Genomic DNA, 24,560 nt, shown 5'->3' with positions numbered 1-24,560 from the left:
TATACACAGTACACCGTCGGCTACTTTTAGAGAAGTACTTGTCAATCACCCTGCTGCAATGTGAAGGCTCTTAACGCCAGGTACTGGATTCAAACAAAGAGATGTACCTCCTGGAAATATTAAGACATACACCACCCCTGCCAGGGTCACAATAAGGCATTTCAGAACAGTAGGTGTTTGTAACCTGATGAGTTTGAGCAGACAGCTCAACATTGAGGTTATATTCTTTTAAAACTAATTAGGGAAACGCAGGAGAGCGGATTTCAGAACACAAATGATAAAGCTGTAGAAATTTATCCCACTAGCCAACTTCACCTATGAAAATGACATGATTCCCATGTCTTTTCTTACATAAAGTCTCTCCAGCATAGCTATCTTAAAATTCAGTAATCACAGAGGAGATCATTCACACCCAGTTCTGCATTAAAGTGTGAAAATGATAGAAATGGCATACTAGGAATCCCTATTGTAGGCAGCAAATCACTGCCACAGCTTAACTAGGACACACATTTTTTTATTAACAGATTAAAATGAAGTTGTCAACATTCAGTAAGTGTGTGTGCCTGCTATTACAAACATGGCTTTTATACATTATTGTCAATGGGACCGCAGCTCTTTCTGCTCCCCCATTAATAAAGCTTGTGTGCACAATTCACACTATTCATCCCATTATGTAGCTGGCTGAACTGTGACCCGCAGAGGTCACCAGAGCGTCCCATCTGTGATCCAGCTGACTGACAGACCTTTTCAAAACTGCTGTCACTCTCCTCTGACAGGTTGTGGCAGAAGACAGTCATAAAACAGCAGCATTGTGTGAGTCCTTTATTATTATTGTTTTCTTTCTTTCTTCCTTGTAAAGATAAGATGCATTGAGAAAGTTATTATCTAAATGCTGCTTTATGGTCTGTCATAGGAGCGGGGGATTGGAGAAGGTCCTAACAAATCTAACCCTCTCAGAGATTTATTTCTTCACAGCTGCTTTTAAATATTCCTGTTTGGTTGGCCTATTAGTTACACTGTCTGTTAGTCATTCTAACTTCTTTTTAAACTCATAGCTGCCTTTTGCAGCCAAACACCATCATTAGGTCCTTTACAAAGTACCATCACTAGTCTCTTGAGCTTATAAAATTACAGGAAAATACCAGACAGATGAGCAAAGCAAGGAGAAGAAAAAAAGAGAAATCATATTTAATAACTGTACATTCTCCTCTTTGTTTCTGTTAAGCAACATTTTGATTGAAGTTTCAGCTATTCTGAGGAAATGTGCAGTCTAAGGCTAATAGCATTTTGTCTGGTATCTCGTTACATTGACAATGTCATTGTGATGGCAGGAAAACAGTGAAGAGCACAAAAGCAAATGCAACCCTAATAAATTAAAGTTCTATTTTCTCTCTGCAGACTTCTTAACAGTGTATAAATTGAGCATGCAATTGAGAGGAAAACACATTTTTGTAACTTGATTACTCTTTCATAGCTCATGGCTATGGCTGGCTTCTAGGCGACATGCAAAAATGGCCTAAGTGGTGGCTTGGTTGGTGAGAGCAACATATAACCTTCTGCCTGGCTCTAGCAGATTTGGATTTTGCTCCAGCCAAAGAAGCTGAAAGTCTCCTTTCTGCTGGCCCCATGAGGGCCATGTTCTGGGCAGGGAGCCCTCCCTGTGGCACAGCACACATGAGCTCTGCAGCCCTGCACTCACCCTGGGTGGAAGCAGCTGCCCCTGCAGGCCCCTTTGCTGCTTGGACTTCATGTGACCAACTACCTATATGTGTGAAGGCTGGGGTCCTGAATAGCCCACCCTCATTAAAGAGGGGCAGGACACGTCTTACATCCCAGTTAGGGCAGAGACGTGAATTCTGCTATAAAAGGCACCATTTTTACAATGGGAAACTGCTGTAATTGTACATTTTTATTGTCTCGTCTAGGCTCCCTACATTTCCGATAAGCACAGCTTAAGAGCGCTTCCTGCAAACCACACAAAAATAACTGCAGTTTAAGCAGCAGGAAGTTTAAGATAGGGAACAACAAAAGCAAGGAAATTCAAAGTTAAGGCAGATGCTGTGTTGCTGATTTGTTACATTGTGCTTCGCAGTGGCAGTATGGACAGTGTGCAATGTATCGTGCTGATCCCAGACCCCTCAATAAATAACTGGGCATGAAGAAATGACAGGGAAAGGGAGGACAAATCTTCACTGTACATCTCCTTGCTTTGGGCAATTTGTGTTGCAACCTTCCAGTCACTGACACAGGCTTGTGCACACTTTCTGTGTATTTTTCTTCAGAATTTGGTAGGTTTTCCCCCAACAGGATTCCCTGCTTCAGAATTACAGTGTGAGAGAAAACAAAAATACCTCCCCTCTCTGTGGAATGGTCTTATTAAAGGTACTGTTGATCAAGGCAATTTAAAACACAAATTCTGGTTTGGACAGGAGTTGAAATTGTAAGCACAACTTAAAGAGGTAGTGGAACTCGAAAACAGAAATCTCCTGTTCTCAAAACTGGGTACACAAAGTCTCTGAGGCATCCATGTTTACTGGTCCTGCAATGGTTTTGTTTTTTAAACAATGGAGGAGGATTGCTGGTAGCTGACCCAATACTAAACTGGTTTAGGTACAAGACTTACATACCTGCCAGACATCAATGAAGTCAAAGGAGCAGCCACAGTCTGCTAGACATGTCGTGTTTCGACATTCTTTAAGTACTTACTTTCACTGCAACGCCTTGAAGGCAGCTGTGATCTGGCAGACTGAGACAGGAAAAACAATGTCTTGTGTAGGGGTTGTGTGTGAGGAACTTCACTGCCTTGTTCGCGTAGGGCGCAAGCAGGGCACAGGAGAGTGGGCAGGATGTGCAAAAGAAAGTGCTTAAGTAATACTGTAGCAAAACCTCCATTGATTTATATCACTTAACAACATACGAAATTTGCCCTTATTTGCAGATAAATATGAATTCTACTGATCTGTCTTACCCCAAGCTGTGAATATAAAATCTCTTCTATTAAGGGCTGTCCTATGTCTGTAGGTAACATGGCTTTATGTAGAAACCAGAGCCTGACCAGGTGAAGCTGGTGACAGACTAGGAATCTATCTCAGCTGAAAACCATCTGTGGCATGTGACAGGGAAGTCAGTCTTGGGTAGGGCTTGGAAGGTGGCTCCCCCAAACTCTGACCTCTTAGACTAAAGAGAAATTTAGCATAACATGATAAAAATCCTGTGAAGTCGTATGTTTTTTGACAGATATGCATACATCTGTGAGCACCGAAGGGCTGATCAGAGGTTACCATTATAAAAATCAGCTGTGTCCAACAGTTACCACAGTATTATCAACAGTATTAGAGGTTCCCGCACCCTATACTTAGATTAGGAAATAGCTGTGGTAGTTGTGTGGTTTCCTTTTGGCAGCTGCTGATCTTTTAGTGGTGACCACTGTATAATACAATGAGCAGAAATGGTACTTGTTACATCCAGTGCTTGGTATTCTGCCATCATTGCTGTGCAGTATGGAGCTAACTTGTTGTCATTTGTAGGCCAGAAAAATCCCAACCCAGACAATACCACAACAATTGAATTTCCAAGCAAACTCAAAGGCCAACTGGCTAGAATTCTCCAGTTTAAATTATGTATTTTATCATTGGATTTCATGTGATTAAAGCTGCACATTTTTAATTGAAAATTTGAAAAGCAGGAAAGCAACCAACCTCAGATGCATCTTGGGGTTTCTGCACATTATCTTTTTCCTTCTTGCTCTTTTGGTTTTCATTTTTGATGCGTTTTGTTCCAGACACTTTTGTTTTCACTTCACTCTCCTGGGAACTGTTATCCTGTTTTCGAGGTTTCACTGGAGGCAGTGGCTTATCTTCCTCTCCTTTAATAAATCTTTCATATGGCAGGATTAATCTAGGGGATTAAGGAACAAATAATTGATCAGGGTTTGTCATTCTAGCAAAGAACAAAATGTATCTACTATGAGCAGTTTACTTAATAAATCCGTTTTCTCCCATACCATAAAAGCAATGGTGTAAACTGTACATCTATAAATCCAAGTATGATAAATCAATTTATTTGGCAAGATTATCATGTGGCACAAATTCAGTGGAGTTGGTGTGGACTGGCTGTCAGTACTGCTGCAGTGGTTTGTGTGGCTACACCAGTTTGTACCAGATGAGAATATGAACCACTGTGTTTTAGACTGACTTAAAAAAATTCCACCATTTATTTTTGTTTTCCCTCCTTACCCTTAAAGCATGCAACAAATGCCAGGAAAACACCTACAAAGCCACAGCCAAGCTGATAACAGCTACACAATTTCCAGGCTGGTGATTCCCCTGAGTGCAAGGCCGAGTGTGAGGAACCTGGCAGAAGATGAGAGTAGGGCTGCAGGAAACCTACAGTGGTGGGCACAGCACCCAGCGAGTTGCAGTCAGCACCAGCCCAACGCCACCACTGCAACGCACCCATACGGTGATAGTCACCACACTCCCTGCCTTCGCCAGTGAGTCATGTTTAAAGAACAAGGGGAGAGGAAAAGAGTTAAATGAGAAGGATTTTTTCACTGTCCACCACAAAATGAACAAAATTGCTTTTAAAAAGTAAGAAACAAACAAAAAAATGTCCTCCCCTGAAAGCACCAAACACACTGAGTTTTAATCTATCTGTTTTCCCTTTGCAATCTTGATCTGAAAGGGGAAAAAACAGATATAATTAAAAGGGATGGATTGCATTACAATCTCAGTTTCAACTTCAGTGATTAAAGTTTTTATAATGTGTTTGGTATGATTAATGACTCACTGTGGAATTAATACAAGACTCAGACTTTTAAAATACAAACTTTAATACTGCAAACATAATTTGTTAAAAAAAAAGTTGACTGTATGAAGAAAATGTACTTCGCTTATAAACAACATAAATCTGTTCAAATACCAGGAATCCTTAATTATCTTTAATCTAAGACTCCAAGGCAAAAACCTCTTTGGTTCAGATATTCGTTTGTTATCCTAGAATCAGTTTCTAAGCATGCATTTTTGATTTACATACTTAGATGTTCAAACACAGTTTGGGCTTAGGAGAGCAGGAATTAGATTGCTCGTGATCATAATATTTTACATTTTAATAAAATACAACATAAATTATGTTAAAATATAAACCTAATTTATGCTATATTAGAAACAAAATTCATTAACTGAGCATGCTCTGACACGGTATGTGCAAAGAGGCGTGAATAATACTTTGTAGCCCTGAATTTGGCAGGGCTCCAGTAATGAAGCTAAGCAGAGCCCACAGGGAATATTCATCTTCAGATCCCATTACAAACTGAGTTTAAACATGTTACAGCTGCTAAAACTGGAAACTGCTCCCTCTATGCAAACTTAGCAAAATAATACGTAGTTGCCAAATACCTGCTTCCCACTGTAATATTACAGTTAATGTTTATATAATAAAAAGCATAACTAAGCAGAATAAGGAAAAAAAATCCTGTTCATACTTGAGGCTGCTGCATTTCATTTGCAATATTGGTGAAAACACGGAATTCTTCCCTGCACTGCACAAAGCGCTTTGGACTTCACTAGAGACAGGGTTGGGTTTCACACAGGGCAATTTCTAGGCCACTCTGCCATGTGTTAAATATTTAAAATTGCTTTTAATAAAAACACATTTTATTATAATAATTGTTAGCACTGCAAGGGGAGTGTTTGACTTTGTTTTGTTTCCATGGGAACGCATCACCCATTAAAAATCTACATATTCTATCTGTAAAGGTTTCAGACACTGTCCCGTGCCCCCTGGGAGATGGAGACACTCCCGGTCCACGAATGGGCCTTTCCGTCAATGATGCAGTGTGATTAACCCCATGGCTACAGCCAGGACGGGAGCAAGGCCCAGGCCGACACGATTAATCACTGCTCATGTGCTCTTTGCCGAGCCTTGTAGGGTAATGCGGGACGCAAACCCCTCCTCCTCCTGCTGCACCTCACCAGAACTCATTAGCTTTGGTGCTAATTAGTAACTGTGGCTTAAATTTCCTTTTCTGATATTAAGGATTCATGTGGGAGTACAAGGTTTTCATTTTAGTTATTTTTCACTGAGCTCAGCAGTTGGCAGGCCGACAGCAGTAAAAATACATTTCACATAGCCAGTCAAAGGCCCAGAGCCAGAGGCAGGAAATCTGGAATGAAACGTTTTGTGTATTGGGGAGGCGGCATGACTAAGGTAAAACTGAATCAAAACACAAGCATGGCTTGTTCGAGGATTTTCTCCTCCTCGTCTGAAATGAGGGCCAGCAGGCTGCTGTTCCCTACTGCTGCTGCTGAGATGGCCTTTGGGGGCAGCTGGAGAGGAGCTGGGCAGGAACACAGGTTGTGAGACCTCGGGGAGCAGCACCGAGTCAAGCAACGTCAACAATTGCCGCTACACGTAGAGATTTCCGTTGGTTGTAATTTTCACTTAATGTTTTTTCAGTTATCCTGTCATGGTACAACACAATTACCCACAGGATATGATCTTATCATTTGATTATTAGAAGTTTTTATAGTGCAGGAGTAATAAAGCTAATACAGCTCTCGGAACATGTAAGCAGCCGTCTCACATGCCATGAAAGCAGCTGGCTTAGCCAATTTAAGGTCAATATTGCCCAACACCGGAAGAATGCGATCTGCTCTTAGCCAAATAGTTTAGCAGAATGCGACATGTCTGAAACCAGCACGCAATATTTTTTTTTTGACAAATATTTGCAGCACAGGTAAGATTTAATCAATCTTTGCGCAAAGTCGACGTCCAAAAAACCAGAGCTAGATACCTTGACTGTATCGCACTTTGGAAACAACATCCGCGTTTTGAGTCGCTTTGAACTGTGACTGTGCTTCACGGCAGGGGGGAAGTATCAAAGTATTAATAAAAAAGAAAAAGAGGGGGAATATTTTGTGGTCTAAAGAATATTTACTTGTAAAGCCTGCAAAGAGACCAAATAAAAGGGTCTTTATCATGATCAAGATTCCAATATTAAGATTAATAAAATGTATTATTTATAAGTCAATTAACATAAATAGAATATGTAAGCACTAGTGTATTAAAAAATCTTTCCACAGGCAGCAGATTTTTAGCAGCATGAAGGTTTTTTTTTCCTGGAATAATACAAGAATAACATTTTCCAGCCAAGAGCAGAAACAGTAGGGGAGTCTTTGCTATCACAGGGCTTCTTATTAAATTCAGTCACTGTGAAAAGCCAGTCTTTTTTTCTGTTTTTTTTTTTTTTTTTTTTCTTAAATAAAGACAACTTAAAATCAATACAAGTTAGATTAACAAATCAGTACTATACTAATCCTGATTTATTACAATCGGCAATATGAAGTTTAATCACGTATAAACTGCTACTCAAAAAAAGATTTAGCTTTACTAAGTCTTGAATTAAATAATGGTGCAGAGTGTACCGAGTTTTCAGATCTGCATCATCTGATATTATGAAAAATTCAATGTACTTCTCTGCAGCAGATGTCAGAGGTCAGCAAATCTATTACAGTAATGTAAGTAATCTGGCTTTCTGCCAATCTTTTTTTAAAAAACACTGAAGCAGATAATTTTATATTTACAAATTCGAAAATCCTCCAGGGATTGCATCTCTCTCCCAACAAAAAGCAGGAATTTCACATTAGAGAAATGCATTTCACAGTATATCAAACGTGGCTTCATCAGCAGCGTTTCATAAAAAGAAAAAACACCCTTAATCTTTCTTAGTCAACATGTTTTTTTCCCAGCTACAGAACTAACAATACAAGATCTCATCTGTGCCAGTAACCACGACATTTTCATGTATTGATTATGCAGAATGAATGACTCTTTTGGCCAGACTCTGCTTCACGGGACACATGAGAGCACATCTATATATAGACATGATAAAAAAAGTAGTTACAATAATGCAAAGGATCTGACCAGCCCAGAAACAGGAAGGAAATTAAATTTTAAGGCTGCCAGTTTCCTCTTTAATTCTCCCCACTGTGTATGGATATGACGGGGCTTTCAGGCTGGGGAGGAACCATATGCCCAGGACACACAGGGTAAAGGAGGGAAGGAGGCAGTTCAGCACAATCCCTATATTAATCTTTATATCGCTTGTTTTGGTGTTTATTTTTGTTTTCCTTCTGGCAAAATAAAATATTCCAGTACGTCTCCCATTGACATCATCTTGATTTCTCAAGGGTTCCAACACGAAACAGTGTGCAATGAAGCCTCTCAGCCACAAGAATAATCTTGGAAGAACTTAAAATACCGAAGCTCATTCCCTGGGAGATGCCGACCCATTCCCATGCTTGGCCAGAAGGTTAAGAAGGTTGATTGCAACGGGAATGGAAAAAAGATTTAAATCTGCTCCACCAAATGAATATAGCAACCAGTTAACCCATGGAACTCACTGCCAATGGATATCTTGGGGCCAAGGGATTAGTGAGATTATGCAAGGATTAGATGCTAATGTAAATCATGAGAACATTAAGCTCTTAGAGTTTCAAAAACAGTGAAAAGGGATGGGCAATAAATCTCTTTACTGGTAGGAGTTCGGAAAACACTTCCCTCCTGGGCACATTATGCCACAGTGGCTCTTCCTCCTTCTTCTGAAGGCACTGCTGGAGTTGGGGAAGGGACAGCTGGTCTGCCTGGTTTAATAGGGCAACCGTCTGTTTCAATAGGTCCTCACAGTAGCTGGGCAGAAATGCCTGCACCCCCTGCAGCCAGAGGGTCCTAGTGCAGGGTTGGGATGAGTGGCTGCCGAGCTGGGGCAGCTCCAGCAACAGCCCCCACAGAGCAAAGGGGCCCGTATCGATAACCTTAGTGACAGAAACCTGATTCTTGTTCCCTGGAAACTCAGTGTGTAAGCATTCGGTTGTTTTAAGGGAACAGCAGGAATGCCTGAGCTCTGATGCCAAGAGAAGTTTTATCTTTTTTACCCTGATGCTCTTCAAAAGGCAGAAATCTTGAAGCAGTGCTCTCAGCATGAGCAAGGCAAACAAGCCACCTTCAACAGCAATCAGCTGGTAGGGATGGCCTGGACCATGAAGCAGTTCTTCATGGGCATGGACAAATTCTCGTCAGAGAAGAGGGGAGAGGAATAACCCATACTCTAAGGTCTCAGACTTATAAATCATAAAATACATTCAGGAAATCAAGCAGTGTGCTCCTCAAGCCTGACCTCTCTGGACCTCATTGTACAATCCAGGGGTTACGAAAGCAAGCCTCGTGCTTTTGTGCAGAACACAATAGCAATGGGTTTATTTCAATTTGTCTGAAGTATAAAACTGGCATGTATTTTATCAGCAAAGACAAAAAATGTTTGAGTTCAATTTTCTTCCCAAATAACTTTCCTTCCTTAAAGAAATGGCTCTTTCATCCTTTCATCAACAACTTTCCTCACAGCCCACTGGGAGTGCTGGTGGGTAATGAGAATGGCTCACTGCCGAAAGGTGGGAACTGCAGTGCTGTAAAAGAATTCAAAGACACTTTGTTTTAAGTAAACTGGAAATTAGTGACATTACAAACACAGCTGTTGATTTAGCTGCATAGCAGGCAAGGGAAGCTCAGGCACTCTCTCAATCCTATAGCTCAGCAGGGGGAAATGAACAACCCTAGTCTTTTGCCTTTGGTGCAGATTTACTGCATGGGAAAGATTCAAAGGTGACAAAGGCAGAATGGCTTCCCCAGGTCACTCTATTAGAATTGCTATAAGCCTCTGTTTTGGCCACAGTCACCATTTCTACATCTAAACACAGACACACATTTTGTTTGGAAAGTCCATATAGTCCCTGAAATGCTTGGTCCCTATGCTCAGGAAAACTTATAGATGCTGTTTTGCATAGCCTACGGGATGCAGGAACTCCAAAATCCTGTTGACCCTCCTCTAAGAGCTCTAGGCCACATTTCCATTGCATAAGGCTGAACAAACGACAGGCAACCCCTGCCATGTTAGCAAAGTTCTGCTAACAGAACAGTGTAAGTACAGTATAAGGTGGAGATTCCCAGAAGACCTGGGGAATCTGAAGGGAATCAGGGGGATTTTGCTCTCCATCTCTGCTGCTGCTCCTGCGAAGGAGAATTGCACATCTCCCATCACACAGCACACTCTTGGGGCAACTCAACTCCCAGCAAGGAAAAGGCTCTTGTCCCTACTCCTGGATGTCAAGAAATGAGGTTACCATATGAGACACACTTTACCTCATGTTGGCCAGCCACAAGCACACTGCAGAGCCTCAGCACCCAGACCATGTTGATGTGCGTATGTATGGCAGGCATGTCTGGGAAGTTTCCCTCTGCTTGGGTGACAACCCATCCACAGGAGCACTGGGTAGCACAAAGCATTACCCAATTCTCATAGGACAAACTCCTGGGTGGAGAGAAAGACGTGATGGGGAAAACAATTCCCTGTGAGGAGAGAGATCCAAGGCAGTGCCCAACTGTCTAGCACTCTTGCAGCCAAGGACTCCAGTGCTGGCCAGTAAGTCTCTTGAGACTAAAAACACAGAAATTTTGAAATAAAAGTGTGTTTTCATATGTTTTGAATGGACAGTTTTAATGGTAAACAATTACATTCCTCTGTCATCTGATACTTTTTAAATTTTGGGGAGGGGGGAAGCCTTCTGAATTTTCAATAGTTCCTTTGTTAAAGCATCTGTTACTCACATAATTGAAAAGATGTTTGTTCAGTGGTATGCTTGAGAGTACAGTTATTTAATCTTAATGATAAAGCCCTGAGGGCAGAAAATCATAAGTAGAAACCTCTTGTTATTTATCAAAAAGGAAAAAAAAAGAAAAACCCAACCAAAAACCCAGGAAAAGAAAGAGAGAACTGAGACACCTCATCTATCTCAAGGCTTAAATTCATGCTTGATGGAAAACTATTGAGACAATTTGCAACTTGCAAAGTTTTCTGGGACTAGCTGATGTGGGAGGGGGGCAGGAAAGTGGGGTGAAGACGAAAATAAAACAACCCAGTTAGTATGACAAGAAAAAACTGCTGCTTGGCAAGTTTTTCTTTGGGTCAAACAAAGAACGAGCTGTAGTTTACAGCATGACATAACGTTTGATTAATTTTTGCCTGAGGATGTTTTCACGCTGAACAGTGTAAATCAAAACCTTATATTAATTATGATGTGTATTAAAAGATAATTGTGAACATTTTCATGTAGATGCTATACTAGACTCCTACTTTTTTTTTTTCCCCTCTAAAAGACTGGCTGCTACAAAACTCCACTGAAATGCTTACATGTTACCAAAGTTATTCAAATGCTTTAACAAAACCGAACAGCATTTGCATGGAACATGGGGCTCTCGCATATTGAATTGCTGCACAATATCCTTAGGGTAGAGAAACTTAACGGCTGTTAAAGGGAAACCATATAAGGGACTTATTTTTGACCTGCCTTGTGTTTCTGATAATATATAGCATTTGTGTGAGTGATTTAGACAGAAAAATGGTAGAACTGGCTCTGAACCGTACAAGACATTGTACCTCCTGGCATTTAGTCCCCTGGCAACAGAGATGTGCAGGGTGCTCTGCAAGTGCCCAGGGGCCACATTCACAGCCAGAGAAAAACCCTCTGCAGGTCTGTGTCCAAAACCCAGGGCCCAGACAACCTGCTGGATTGTGAAGAACCATGGCATGCTCTGGGCACCCATCTCACCTATCTGCTCCTCATCAAATCCCATGTGGTCATAGCTCTGCAAAACTATTTCCCACTTGGCTGCCAGAATTTGATGAGAGTATAAAGCCTGGCAAACACCTCTCCAGATGAGTTTGACCAGGACTATCTGGTTTTCAAGGCATTAGTGATTCTTGAGGGTCAGGATATGAGATACACTGCTGAAGAGCAGGACAGCCAGTGGGATGCTCTGGGTCCGTCCCTGCTGGAGACCCTAAGTGACCCAGGTTCCCTGCAACACTTGTAGAAGCCAGGAGGGCTATTGCTCTATGGCATTGTCCAGCTGCCTGCCATGACGTCTTCGAACATCAACATGTCTGTCCACCAAAGAAGCTGAGGAGTTACTGTGTGCCACTGCACATCACAGTTCCCCGTCCCCTGCATGGCTGTGCATAGCTTGTGCTCAAGGCTTGCTTTGGAGGAAGCCAAAATGAATCACAGCTATACTTGGATGCAGAAAAAGGCAACTGCTTGAAATATTTGTTCAATGCATTTTATTGGGACCTTTATATACCTTGCAAAATAGGATGCTGGTTTTTTTTGGTTTGGGTTTTTTTTTTTTTTTTTGGAGGTGGTGGTAGTGTAATATTTATGAGAAATCCCTAACAATGTCATGAGCACTGAGGAAATACAGCCTATCTTTCACACTGGAAAATTAAAGCTGTGATCAAGTGTTTTGTGTAAAAGCAAAAGAAACCTCAAACCCTGTATGTGAAAACCACATCTGCATTATTAGGGGAAGGCAGAATGGAGAAGAGTGCTTCGCAGAAAAGTAGCCGTTTCTGAGGGTTTCTTGGTAAGAGAGAGAAAGATGTAGGGTACTGACAAGGGCTGTAAGAGTTTCACAGGAAAGGTTCAGGCTGAATCAGTCAATAACAACCACATACGCCTCTACTTTTCTGTGATCATACAAGGTAAGTGCATTAAAGGAACACAAATGAAGAAAGTAACGACTAAACAACAACTCATAAGCTCTGTACAGTCTTGAGTTGTGTACAGAGCAACGATGGGAAAACATTAATGCTTTTTATATTGGTAATCATCTGTAACATGAGCAATTAAGTACAGTACTAATGGACTATAGCCAAGAGCCTGGTACTAATATTAAAAACTGACAGAGATGAATAGGTTTGGAGGGAAAACTAGGCTGACAAAGACATTTTTATGAAGTGCTTGGGCCTATTTGGAATAACCCAATCAGAGGCAGGTTCAGACCAGCCATGCCTACAGTGACAATAACGCATTCATTGGCATTATACGACGCCTGCTAAGCTTTAAATAAAAACACCCATTGCTTCTACTCAGCAACCTGCACTTTCATTATTATACTCATTAATAAAACAAAAGTTGTCTAACTAATATACAAATAACACTTACTGAAACACTGGCAGGCTCGCCTTGTTTTAAAATGAAACCAGTTACTGGAAACACAAACCGTACTACATGAAAAATGAATCAGTTGATAATGCACACAAAATCTTTTTTTCTCTTTTACCAGGGAAACGAAGCAAACACCACACTGACTGAAGGACTCTGCCTACCTATAACACAGCAGTAGCAACCACTACAACCCCTGCCAGACAGAGTGGCGCGGAGAGGGGAGCAAAGCATTCCCCACAGCCTTTAAATCTGGCGTTGTTTCAGCTTTTGCCGTCCTTGGTACCATGGATCTGCAGCAACATGCTGGCTTTTTAGGGGTTATAAGCACCTTTTGAGAAAAACAACATTTCTTGGGGTTTGCCACAGAGCAAATTCCGTCCTCTTGATTTATTTTTCTTTTTTTCCTTTTTCTTTTTTCTTTTCTCCTTTTTTTTTTTTATTTTTTTTACCCTCCTTTTTGTCCTTAGAAGTTGTATTGTTAAACTTCACCTTGCAGAGGGGAACCTGGAGAGGGCAGGAAGGTGGGATGCAGTACCTGAATGGGACATATGTGCCTCAGCATCCTAAGTATCTCACTGAAAGGTCTCTGACACCTGAACAGCCTTGCTATGTTAACGCTGGTGCAAACAGCTAGAAGCTTCTCTGTCATCTTGGAAGACAGCTAGTTAGCACACCATGGATGCCCTTGAGATCTAGTTGTAGAGATGAATGGCACAGCTAAGGTAAACACCAAGAGGATCAGTGAAGTCAGGGTACTGTCTGTTATGCCTCCAGTAAGCAAGGAAAGGCCAGTGGGATTCAGAAAGGAAAAATCATGAGGTTTATTCAACATTTACTTCCCAGCTTAATTCAATTTCCAGTTTAGCTTTACAGCTCACCTTCAAGTTAGAAAATGCATGTCCTAAATCATGAACGTGTATTCCTGCACTGCAGTTCTAGTTTTAGATTAAATGTCATCTGAGCACTTTGGCTACAAATGAGCTTTACATTTACAGGTGCTGTAGTTAGAATTACCAGCTGAAACAAACCATGACAATTTCATTTACTTTTTTCCAAGTCTGAGGCTTAATACAGCTTTCCTATGGTGGAAAAAAAGAAGTGTCTAACACGAGAAATCTAGAGATTGGACCAGTCACTGAGGTTTATTTTGTATAGTTGTCTTGGTTTTCAGACCAGATTTGGTAAAGTGTATTTTAGGTAAGCTCAGGGCTGACCCAGAAATCCTTCAAGACTTTCTCCAAATGCCATCTTTCCATAGCCTGCCAGAGAACTGGAAAATAGGTGCTGCCTTGTATCAGACTTAACCTAGAACTACACAATAGACTGGCATCCGAGAACTCAGATTTGAGCTCTTTGGTGTGCTAAGACCCATCCAACCATAAACTAAAAGACTCTTTCCTCAGACTGGCTCAAGGCAAGCAGAATCGCTTTTGGGTAGCCTGGAAAGGCTTTTCCATTTTGAAGGCATCATGAATCTTCTCAGGTTTTCTTGGGCTTTGTGGCACTTCATAGCATGTAGCATACCCCTGAGTAACTGCTGAGTAAGTCACATGGACAAGTCTCAATGCATCAAAGAGGAGTACAATTGAAGGGTTTTGCATGTAAAAAAACCAAACCACTCTCATGAAAGCAGAAGAAAGAGACAGGGGTTCATGGAGTATTTGTGAATGGCTCACTTATTTTTCCAAAACTACAAGAGATGTGGTCTCTCAGTGACTCTAGGATTTCAACACAGAGCCCAGCAATGTTTGCTCCCTCTCTGACCTAAGCCTGCAGAGACCTAACTCTCATGAATGCCTGAGACTTCTCTGTCAAATAAACAGCATCCTACAAAGCACATCTGGTGAGGGAAGACCCAGACTGCCAGTTGGAAACCCATCAGCTGGCTTGGGTGCAAGAGGAAGCCCTGAGATTCTCAGGCTGTAATGATGGAGGGGAAGAGCCGAATATGTACAATCTGATGAGTCAATTAAAACAATCCATAACATTTTTCTGCAACACAAAGGCAGGGAAAAGCCCTGTTTGACATGTACAGCAACTCACTCAATTTGCCCTGCTGCTTGGCTTGATCTCCAGAAAGCTTCTAACTCTAACTTACATGGTGTCATTACATGCAACTTATTTGCACACCCAAGCTCTTATGTTGGAGATATCTCCTCTAAGTGAGGGTGATCAACCTTCCCCTCCATTAGCAAGGCAGAAGGCATTAAAAGAAGGTGAACAATTGCCCACTGAGCTCAGCTCTGCTGTGCCACCTTGTGCACAGGCAAACGAAATCTCTTCCTGACCCCAGCAAAGTAACTTGTTTATGACCAACGAACAAAAGCCTGAACTTTCCTTATCTGAGCCTGAAATTGGAGAGCTTTTACTAACATTTGCTTGCCTAAATTAAAAAAAGAAAAAAAAAAGAAAAAAAAAGAAGGGAAAAAAGGGAGGGGGAGAGCTGTTTCTAAAAACCATATCAAACCAAAATAACATTCCAGCTCCAGTATTTTATTCAATGTGTGCTGGCTTCACAAGCCCTGGAAGTTATTATCTACATGGGAAGAATAAGAAATCAACAGTTCTGACCAGCAACAATGGCTGCAGAGAAAGAGCGTTTGGCAGCAGCTTGCAGGCAGGGAGGAGAGAAGGAATGCAATGAAGAAGAGAAATGCAACGCTCTGCATGACCTACAACATTAACAACACCCTGCATTGTGGGCCACCCCATTATTTTGATCACAACCACAATCTGCTTAATTGGTATTCCTCAAATATGACAGAAGACAAGTGTTTGCATCAATTAGCTGTCGTTTTTTATTATTCCTTGAGTATGTTTTGCTCAATTTTTCAGCTTCTTTAACTGGAAAGCTGTTGTAAAAATTAAGATATGTACTAAAGAAAAATCAGATGCTCGTTTTATTTATTTAGTTGCTGGAGACATACACTTTGGTTTAAATTACAATGGATTATCTGACTAAACTGTTGGGAGAATATTAACTATATCTTTAAGGAGCCTCACTCTCTCTCTCTTTCTCTAATTCTTTATAAAATGCTTTGAAAGCTCTCCAAATTAATTTTTACATTATTAAACAAGCATTTCAGATTTGTTATCTTACCTTTCATAATGTCTGCGAGTACATGTAGCAGCACTTGTGCTTCCAGGGTTACCACCTAATTCATCATAAATATGTTTCCATTGTCGACGGGCTGTTATCTGTAAAAATGGCAATGGAAAATTTAATCTTGCATCTTTACAGATTCTACAGCGTTTGAGTTCACAACAACAAATGCATGTGTGACACTTTCAGAACAGCATGTACTACAAGCACTATAAAAGTCCCTACAGAATATATAGAGTACACAGAGCTTTGGGTGTCTTTTTTTTTGTAAGTTAGCACTCTGTCTATTTTCTTTCTCTCTAAAATGGAGTGTTCTGACTGATTCATTACCAAGTCACAAGCAATGCAGCCTCACAAAAGGGAATCTCAATCAATACAGGGTCATTAACCATCAGAAGTTATGCAGACAAATCCCATGGTGAATTATGAAAATGAACCTCAAACCATACTCAGCACAAATAATGATTACATAGTTATTTTAACTGAATTAGAGAAAATAAATCTGCTGCAAAACCCAAATCCACCACAGAATTCTGTAAATCCACAAAAGCATAGTCCGTAACTCTATATGTTACAAGCTGTTTATTTTTATCCATTTATGTCAGTAAAATATATAGATCAAATAATAATGAAAACATACTCCAATGTTAATATTTTGAGCTATGTACTTTATTGGACCACGCTGATGAAAATAAACATCTCGTAACATATTGAGTTGCATACCATGGTTCTGTTTTTTCTGTACAGAAATTAGGATTATACAGAATAACAGATGGAAGACCTGGCAAAAGAATTGTTTCTGAATACCACTTCATTATTTTATATATTTTGCTATATTTAAAACAGGAAGAAAAACAGGAATAAGACAAGCGCAACAGATCACCCTCTTTTGCCTGCAGCTCATAAAGAAGGCCAGTGGAAAATTGTGGGGGTAATTTGGGGAGAATTTTGTCATTTTCTGTGGAATGCTGTGGATTTTAATATATTCAGCCCCGGAGGCTTCTTCTGAGTTACCCACAGAGCAGTCAATGGCGTTTACTGAGGAGCTAAAGGCAGCAATCAGGAGAAAACAAATATTACAACTTGCAATCTGAGGCCTGTAATTTTAATCTAAACAAGAGGAGATAGCTACCATCATTAAATATTACAGGGTATGAGGCATTTCTTTTTTGCTCAATATAAATGGAAAACCCTTTCTTTGCAGAAATTATTCTCCAAAGCCAAAAGCATGGCTGGAGACTTATCATTTGATAATGTTATGATTTCTTCAAGTTTATTGTTTATACAGTTCTCCTTAGTAAACATCACCATCTCCAATGCACTATTAGCACGCCTTTACGTATTTTGCACCTATAGATTAAAAAAAAAAGTATTTTATCTTAAACCTTATTTAAAGCAAAATGGACTGCATTACTGAATAACTGCATGCACTAATTCTGTCTTCTGTAACCAACCCAAAGACAACAGGCACAACAGAGGGACTGCAATTCAAGGATAAATCCTGCACACAGTAATTATTCACACACGAACACTCATCTGAGGATCAGGTTAATTTTAAGTCTATTTTGTGTAAGTTCTTATGCAGTCTCTTCCCTAGACTACCCACACTTCTACCTATTATTACTGCTAAAAGTCTTGAAGAACTGGAGTCCTAATGAATGAAACATAAAGAACATCACCTTCTGAGAATATGAACAGATATATCTTCTACAACCTGAAAGGTCAAAAAAAGCTGGACCAACTACTATGCTGTGGAGGAATGCCTGGATGTGAAGCTACTCCTGGTCCTGCCTCCCACACTTATCCGGACAGGCAAAGGGCGGAGGCATGGCTAGACAACCATTACCTTCATGTAGCTCAGATACCCAGAGGACTGCTGCAAGCAGTTTTATACTAAATCAAGTCTCTGGCAGCTTTGCAGACCAGGGGAACAAAGATGCACAAAGCTGATTTGGGCTCTATGCTCTGGCCCTCTGGCAAGCACAGCCTGGCTGGCTTGCAAGGCTGTGGGCCAGAACCTGATGCTTTGGCTAAGTACAGTGATGCTGTGCAGAAGCTATACGTGAAAGTAAAGGATTAGTCAGCAAGAGGACTACTACGAGTCCCCTTTTTAAACATCCCAATGTGACTAAGAAGCATGGTCTCTATTTTCAACAGTAAAATGTAAACCTCAGAGTCCAAGTCGCATTAACTATGAGCTGACTCAAGAGTCAATCCTCAAGCTGGGACACCAGTAAACACAATCAACAGGAAAAGTGAATCCCTTTGAGATCCTTGCATAATTTTTGGTGTTTCTTTCCTCTGTGCTGCTTAGAATAATAGCATTTTCACAAACATTTGCCCAGTTTTATCCAATTCTGCCTCTACAAGGGACCAGAACCCCTTGGTAATAAGCAGAGCTGTGTCCTCCCACATACAGACCTGAGCTTAAATTTGACGTTCCCTGAAATTATTGTTATTCTTAACTCAGCAAAGCCTGAGGTTGAGTTTTCCTCTGCTCTGGGATGTTTTATTTTTTATGCTTAATAAACTTCAGTGGACTAAAGTAACTGGTAAATTACATTCTTAAATAATCTGAGCAAAATGCAGCACTATGGAAACTTCTCAGTTGTCATCCTCAAGCTGGATGCTCACGCTGGCCACATCCAAATTGAGGACTGCTTTCTTCTCTTATACAGGGCTGTCCCAGCCACCACAGTGATGAAGAACTTTCTGAAGACCCAGGAAAGGGCAGTGTTTGGCAGTGCTCTGCTTATGGTTACTGTTCCTACCAAAAATGCCAGTCTTGGCTCTCTTACACAGTGATTGTAACTGAAAGGGCTCATATGTGCTCCTTGTTAGTACTATGTTTATGACCAAGCCACATGAGGAACAGAAAGGCAAGTAACAAAAGGTAAGAAAATAGTAATATACTTTAGCTGTCTGGGCAGTGAATATTCAGAAGCAAAGTGTTGTTTCTTTTAAGGGTATGGAGCTGTAGTGGTGTAAGACAACTAAGATCTCGCAAAAGCTTTGACAAATGTCCTCACCACTTTCATTTCACACTTTTGATTAATTCAGTTTTCTGATGTAAGCTGACCTGCTCCAGCAGAAACCATACAGAAGACAAAGAACCTTTGCTGCTTTAGTTCTCCAATTCATTTTCCCTACTCCTACCAGTATACACATCCCTTCAGTGCCTGCCACATTTCTGAAAGTGCAGCTCACACATTAATCAAGGCAATTGCACAGGCCAGTCTCATCTCTGACAGCTTCAGATTCTGATGATGGCTTTAGTTTTAAAGTAGTCTTCCGGTTTCCAGACCCCTCCCAAAATTTGCTCCAACCTATAGCTTCACTGTTATAGAGCTGGGCCCATTGGAAGCCAGGAACTTCAAAAATCTCCATGACATCTTTCCCAATCAATAGAATTTGGAGTTAAGCAAAAGACTGCTCTACCCACGGATCTGACAGAAGATCTGATCTAGTTCCTATAGGCACAGTATTAGACAGTGACTGGTACTCAAGAACAACCAAATTAAAGCAATGATCTTATCTATTACAGGACTGTTTACACATATGCTTTTAATGATGTCTTCTGCTTTGACAGATCTTAAGGTCTTCTGTACTGCAATCCCAGCTCCCCGCTCTCTTCCTCATGAAAAAGCTTCTTGCTTATTTCCTGCTGCAAATATAATGGGGGATTTTCTGGTCATGGTATCCAATGTTCACAACACTTCAAAACAGAGCTCTGGGTATTAGCTCTGTATGAAACAAACCCAGGTAGCTTTGCATTCCACTGATATATCAGTTTCTTTGGGTCTGCCCAGATGCAGAACTGCTGTACATGTCAATCATTAATTTTTAAAAACTAAAGCTCTTTACTGTTGCTTCCAGGAGCAGCAGCTAAATGGGATCCTATTGACCTTCCACAAAAAATAAGCTGCTACACACAAAGGTTAAATTCCACCTAATTTTATTTCTAACCTTTATCTTTCTCAGATATCTCCAGGTAGAGTCCACTCAGCACGGCAGCCTTCTGCAAACATGCCAAGGCACTCCTTTTGTCTTGGCTCTAAATAAAAATCACCACTTCATGACTTGCCAAGGACAATTCTTTACCTAAGTCCTGGAAGTTTCCCATCTATGAACCTTATACTCACTTGACTTAGGCTGACTGAAAAAATTCCAGGTAATGGTTGTTAAATTGCACTGCAGCTCAGCCCTCTAGAATGTGACATTGTTTTTTTTCATCCAGGGATTTGGGACATTTTAAATCATTCATACTGTGAAGTCCTGCTATACAGTGCTTACCCATGCACTCTATTATTAGTAACAAAGATGCTGATATCATGTATCTTTTGTTTAAGAGAAACATGATCCCACCAATTCCAAAGAGGCAGATTCATCTGTTAAGGACCTAAACCAATTTATACAGATTGCTATTTTTATTAAGCCTGTATTATGTTCAACAAGAAGTGCATAGGAGTATGGCATTTCACAGTTACAAATGACAGCTAACTAAGAATTAGTAATCAGACAGATAATGGACAGATGAGAAATGACCCTTGCAAGTACTACAACAGGAGAGCCTTTAAATATGACACACAATCATGACTTGACACTACTAGATATCCTGTATGTATGTCCCATATGTATAGGTAATACTCTCTGTCAAGCCTCACTGGATACATTCCAGCCCCTGATACATGATAATAAAGGAAAGTCAGGAAGACGGCTAAGAAAGTCGTTTTCTGCATTTCAAATCCGATCGCTGGCTGTTTTATTCACTTTCAGATCCTTAACCAACAGGACTGAACAGGACCAGGCAGAAGCTGGAAAACACCGTACATAATGTCTGCTCATTTCTCAAAAAGGCTTTTAAAACTCCATTGAAGCATCTATACATGGACAAGGAGGACAGAGCCAAGATGAAATTGAAAATGGGCTGACTATCATTGTTCTACCAAACACAAGGCTGTAAAGTTTACAACTACTTTAATTGGGAAGGTTTCTACACTTACTAGTAAAGAACTAGTCATCTGACCACTCTAGGAAACCCTTATGTGATTTTAACCAGTCTTTTGTTTCCTGTTTGTAAAACAGCTGTCACACGCTGAAGCCAAATATCTAATTTCAAATATTATTTTCTTTATAATACTTCCAAGACAAAAGACTCATTTCTACCTCAATGCCAAAACCAGAAGCTTTTGAAGTTTTAAAACAAGTTAAAGATGATGAAGCTCTTATAACGGACAAATCACTTGTTCAAGTCAGATGGAAGGGTCCATAGATAAACATGTATTACTCAGAACAAGTTCAAGAAAGCCTCTGACCTGCATTATCAACAGATACTGGCACAGTGTGTCTGAATGGTGAATTCTGGTCATTATTGAATTACAGCACTCATTCAAAATTTCTGTATCTAAGCAGACCTGCCTAAGGTTCTGGAAATGATACTGAGGTCCATGTCACCCCAGTCATCCACTGTATTGCTGAAAAATGGATCATGAATCAAACACAAAAGCCTCTTAGCAATGCTTGCTATGATAAAATATATACAAAGAAACACAGCTTGGCAAACTCAATGAGTATCAACTGGTCATAAAATAATAAAACCAGGGTGTGCACAGGTCAAAGTATTGCAACAGTTACTGGTTTAACATTCAAGGAATGTAAAGCAAAGGCAGATAAATATTGAGGATGAGATTGCTAACAGAAGACAATGAGGTCAGGAAATCTCATGCTTCACAACTAAAGTTACATCACAATGGTCCTCCCAACCTCAGCTCTTCTGCAGAGAGCACAGATGCCATTCACATCGTAAAAACAGTATCAGGCCCACCACTTCAGCTAGTCTCAAACTAAAGCTGGGCTCCCAGATGTGTCAGAGGGTGTCAGATAAGCTTGTCTTGCCATTTACTGACCAGCAAGCAATTGCTTAGTTTCTTGTCTATGAAGAAATAAGCAGCCCTGGTACATTTCATCAGAGGTGGCAAATGCCCCTAAACAACAGAGAGCGTCTGTCTCTAAGAAAAGGACAGGAGCTCTGAGGCAAGGGTGGATTGATGCTACTCTGGATGACATTCTCACGTATGTGATCCTTCCCCTCTAATCCTCTCATGTTTCTGCCACTGGACCCAGCTCTCTGGCCTCGTATTCACAAATGCACCATCCTGTTCCTGCTCTGCTCCAGGCACAGAGGTTCACCTTCTCCAGCATTTCTAAATACATCCCTATCCCTCTCCCTCTCATTCTGGCATTAAAATTCATCTCTCTCCAGGAAGTCACCACTTTGGCATTCCTGCTTTCCTACTTGGTCCCTTCAAGCAGACCTGAAACATTGCTGTGAATATCCCCTACCACCCTATGCACTCTGAACACGCCACTCTCAATCTCCCCCTCCCAGCCTTCCCTTGTGCTCTGAATCAAATTCAAGATGTTAGCCCTCATTTTCACTGCACTTTACAACTCATAGCAATTACTGTTGGCTCATAATTGCTGTAACAATCTACCTAGCGTAGCTATTCATTCATATATACCTGTGAGCACACCTACACACACCCCTGTACATGAGCATGGTATGTGCTGATTAATGAAAGATAAAGGAACAATAAAAGCCAAATCAAGTATAGATTTTTGTCTAGAATGTTAGATTTTATGTTTCATGAAATCCCAGCCACACCCATGCTAATCAACCTGGGCTGCTGATTTATAGAACAATGTGTTTTATTGTAAGGAAGGAAAACAGTGAGTTTTGAATTTTGGTTCAAACGACTTTCAGTTTCTTGATAGTACATTTCTCCTTGTTATTTCTCTACAGCACAGATATGTCCTAGATTACTTCGTAAACAAAGCAAAAATAATTTCTTTCATCCAACTGCAGCAGGAACTGAGCGACTTAATCTGATCATTGTGTGCAAAGAAAATATTTCCAATGACGACATCTTCCTATGTCAATTGTTTTTTATTACAGATGTCATCTTGATGTGCCATATTAATGCAGCTCTTTCTTCCCATTTCAAGATTTTAATCTAAGTTTGTTGCTCTAATATTTTATTGGTTAAAAATACATGCTGTAAAATCCATGGCCATCAAATTTTCTTGTGAACTAAAAATATACTGCTCTTGTCAGATATGGTTAGCTGATAAAAAGTGTCAGAGGCTTTTCTGAATTACTCTGATAACTTCCTGTTTATGTGGTACTGACCCTTGTCTAATAAAGATCTTTTACACTTGGAGTAAGAGAAGATACTGCAGCATACTATTTCTTAATGGACAATGCTGATTACTTTTGAAAGCCTTTAATACATTTCCCATATTAGACATGAACAGATGTCAGGGATGTTGCCAAGTGAAATTTCTTTTATGCAATCTTGGCTTGTTGTACAATAATAGCCTTTTCTCAACATGGGAAAAAATTACAGACCCAACTAATTTCCTTGACAGGGAAGAGTTACATATGTTTTCCACTTGTAGTTTTTACGACAAGTTTACAATTTTGCCAAACCTGGAACTAATTGGGACTGCTTCCAAAAATGGTCCAATAAACCCACAATGTGTACAGCTAGCCTAAAATGCATCAAATGACTGTTTGCTTTCACATTTTTTTCTAACAGGGAAAAAGTTAAGATTGCACAATTATTTCATTTAAGTTACTTAAACACTTACTGTTTCATATCCTCCCAGTTTTTGAGCAGCTTGAAACATAGTCCAAAGGTTAACTGTTAGAGGGACAATAAGTATTTAGATAAGCATTGCATTAACCAACATATTTCAAAGAAATGAAAATTAAACATTAAAAAAATAGAGAAAAAAAGCTCACAGTCCTTGAAAAAGCTTCTGTGAAACATTTTCCAAAGAGGTATTTACATAATCTGAAGAGTAAATATTAGCCCATACTATATATAATTTTAATTACATATGAGAGAACACACTTAAGATTCCTTAACAGGATTGGAAAAATACACTGAGACAAAAGTAATGGGCTCATTTGACTTTGCTGATAAGAGGCACGGTGTAATGACTGTAGCATGTTTCCATAACTTTGATAATAAAAATTACTCATTGGATAGAATGTTGCTTTTAATTATTTGTTTAATACTGATTTCATCAGCAAGCAAGCATGAGCCACACACTGGATAACAGGGAAAGACTATTGATTAAACAACAATATCCACTATTTACTGGAGCTCAGATAATGGCCTCCATAATCAATAAACAATAAGCTGTGTTCTAACAGGTCTTGCATGAATGAACCCAGAGGGAGCACAAATGAAAATTACCATAATAATTATGGTATGAATGGTTGCGCCTTGCCCATGGCTGTGGGGTTGGAGGAGCAAAGGCAACTCAATTCAAAAGATGTGTTAAGTCTTCTTACTTCCTGGAAGAATGTTTCCCCTCCGATGTGCTTTTCA

The 24,560-nt window shown here is 40.2% G+C and overlaps 1 protein-coding gene across 4 annotated transcripts in view; it reads right to left on the bottom strand.

Annotated features, from left to right (window-relative positions):
- Positions 1–24,560, bottom strand: part of ARID5B (AT-rich interaction domain 5B) — a 123,305-nt gene that overhangs the window by 5,865 nt on the left and 92,880 nt on the right. For 3 of the 4 annotated variants that reach the window (XM_034061677.1, XM_005153660.3, XM_031053076.2), the window contains 3 exons: positions 23,812–23,864; positions 16,159–16,256; positions 3,699–3,897 (listed from right to left, as the gene is read on the bottom strand). In XM_034061677.1, the coding sequence (XP_033917568.1) occupies positions 3,699–3,897; positions 16,159–16,256; positions 23,812–23,864 (350 nt within the window). The remainder of the gene's footprint in view (positions 1–3,698; positions 3,898–16,158; positions 16,257–23,811; positions 23,865–24,560) is intronic. The other variant, XM_034061678.1, reaches the window with a different exon arrangement.

Source organism: Melopsittacus undulatus, chromosome 4, assembly GCF_012275295.1.
Source record: "Melopsittacus undulatus isolate bMelUnd1 chromosome 4, bMelUnd1.mat.Z, whole genome shotgun sequence".
In the NCBI taxonomy this organism is placed as follows: Eukaryota; Metazoa; Chordata; class Aves; order Psittaciformes; family Psittaculidae; genus Melopsittacus; species Melopsittacus undulatus.
Note: the sequence above shows the minus strand (reverse complement) of the source record. Positions and strands in the feature narration are given on the sequence as shown.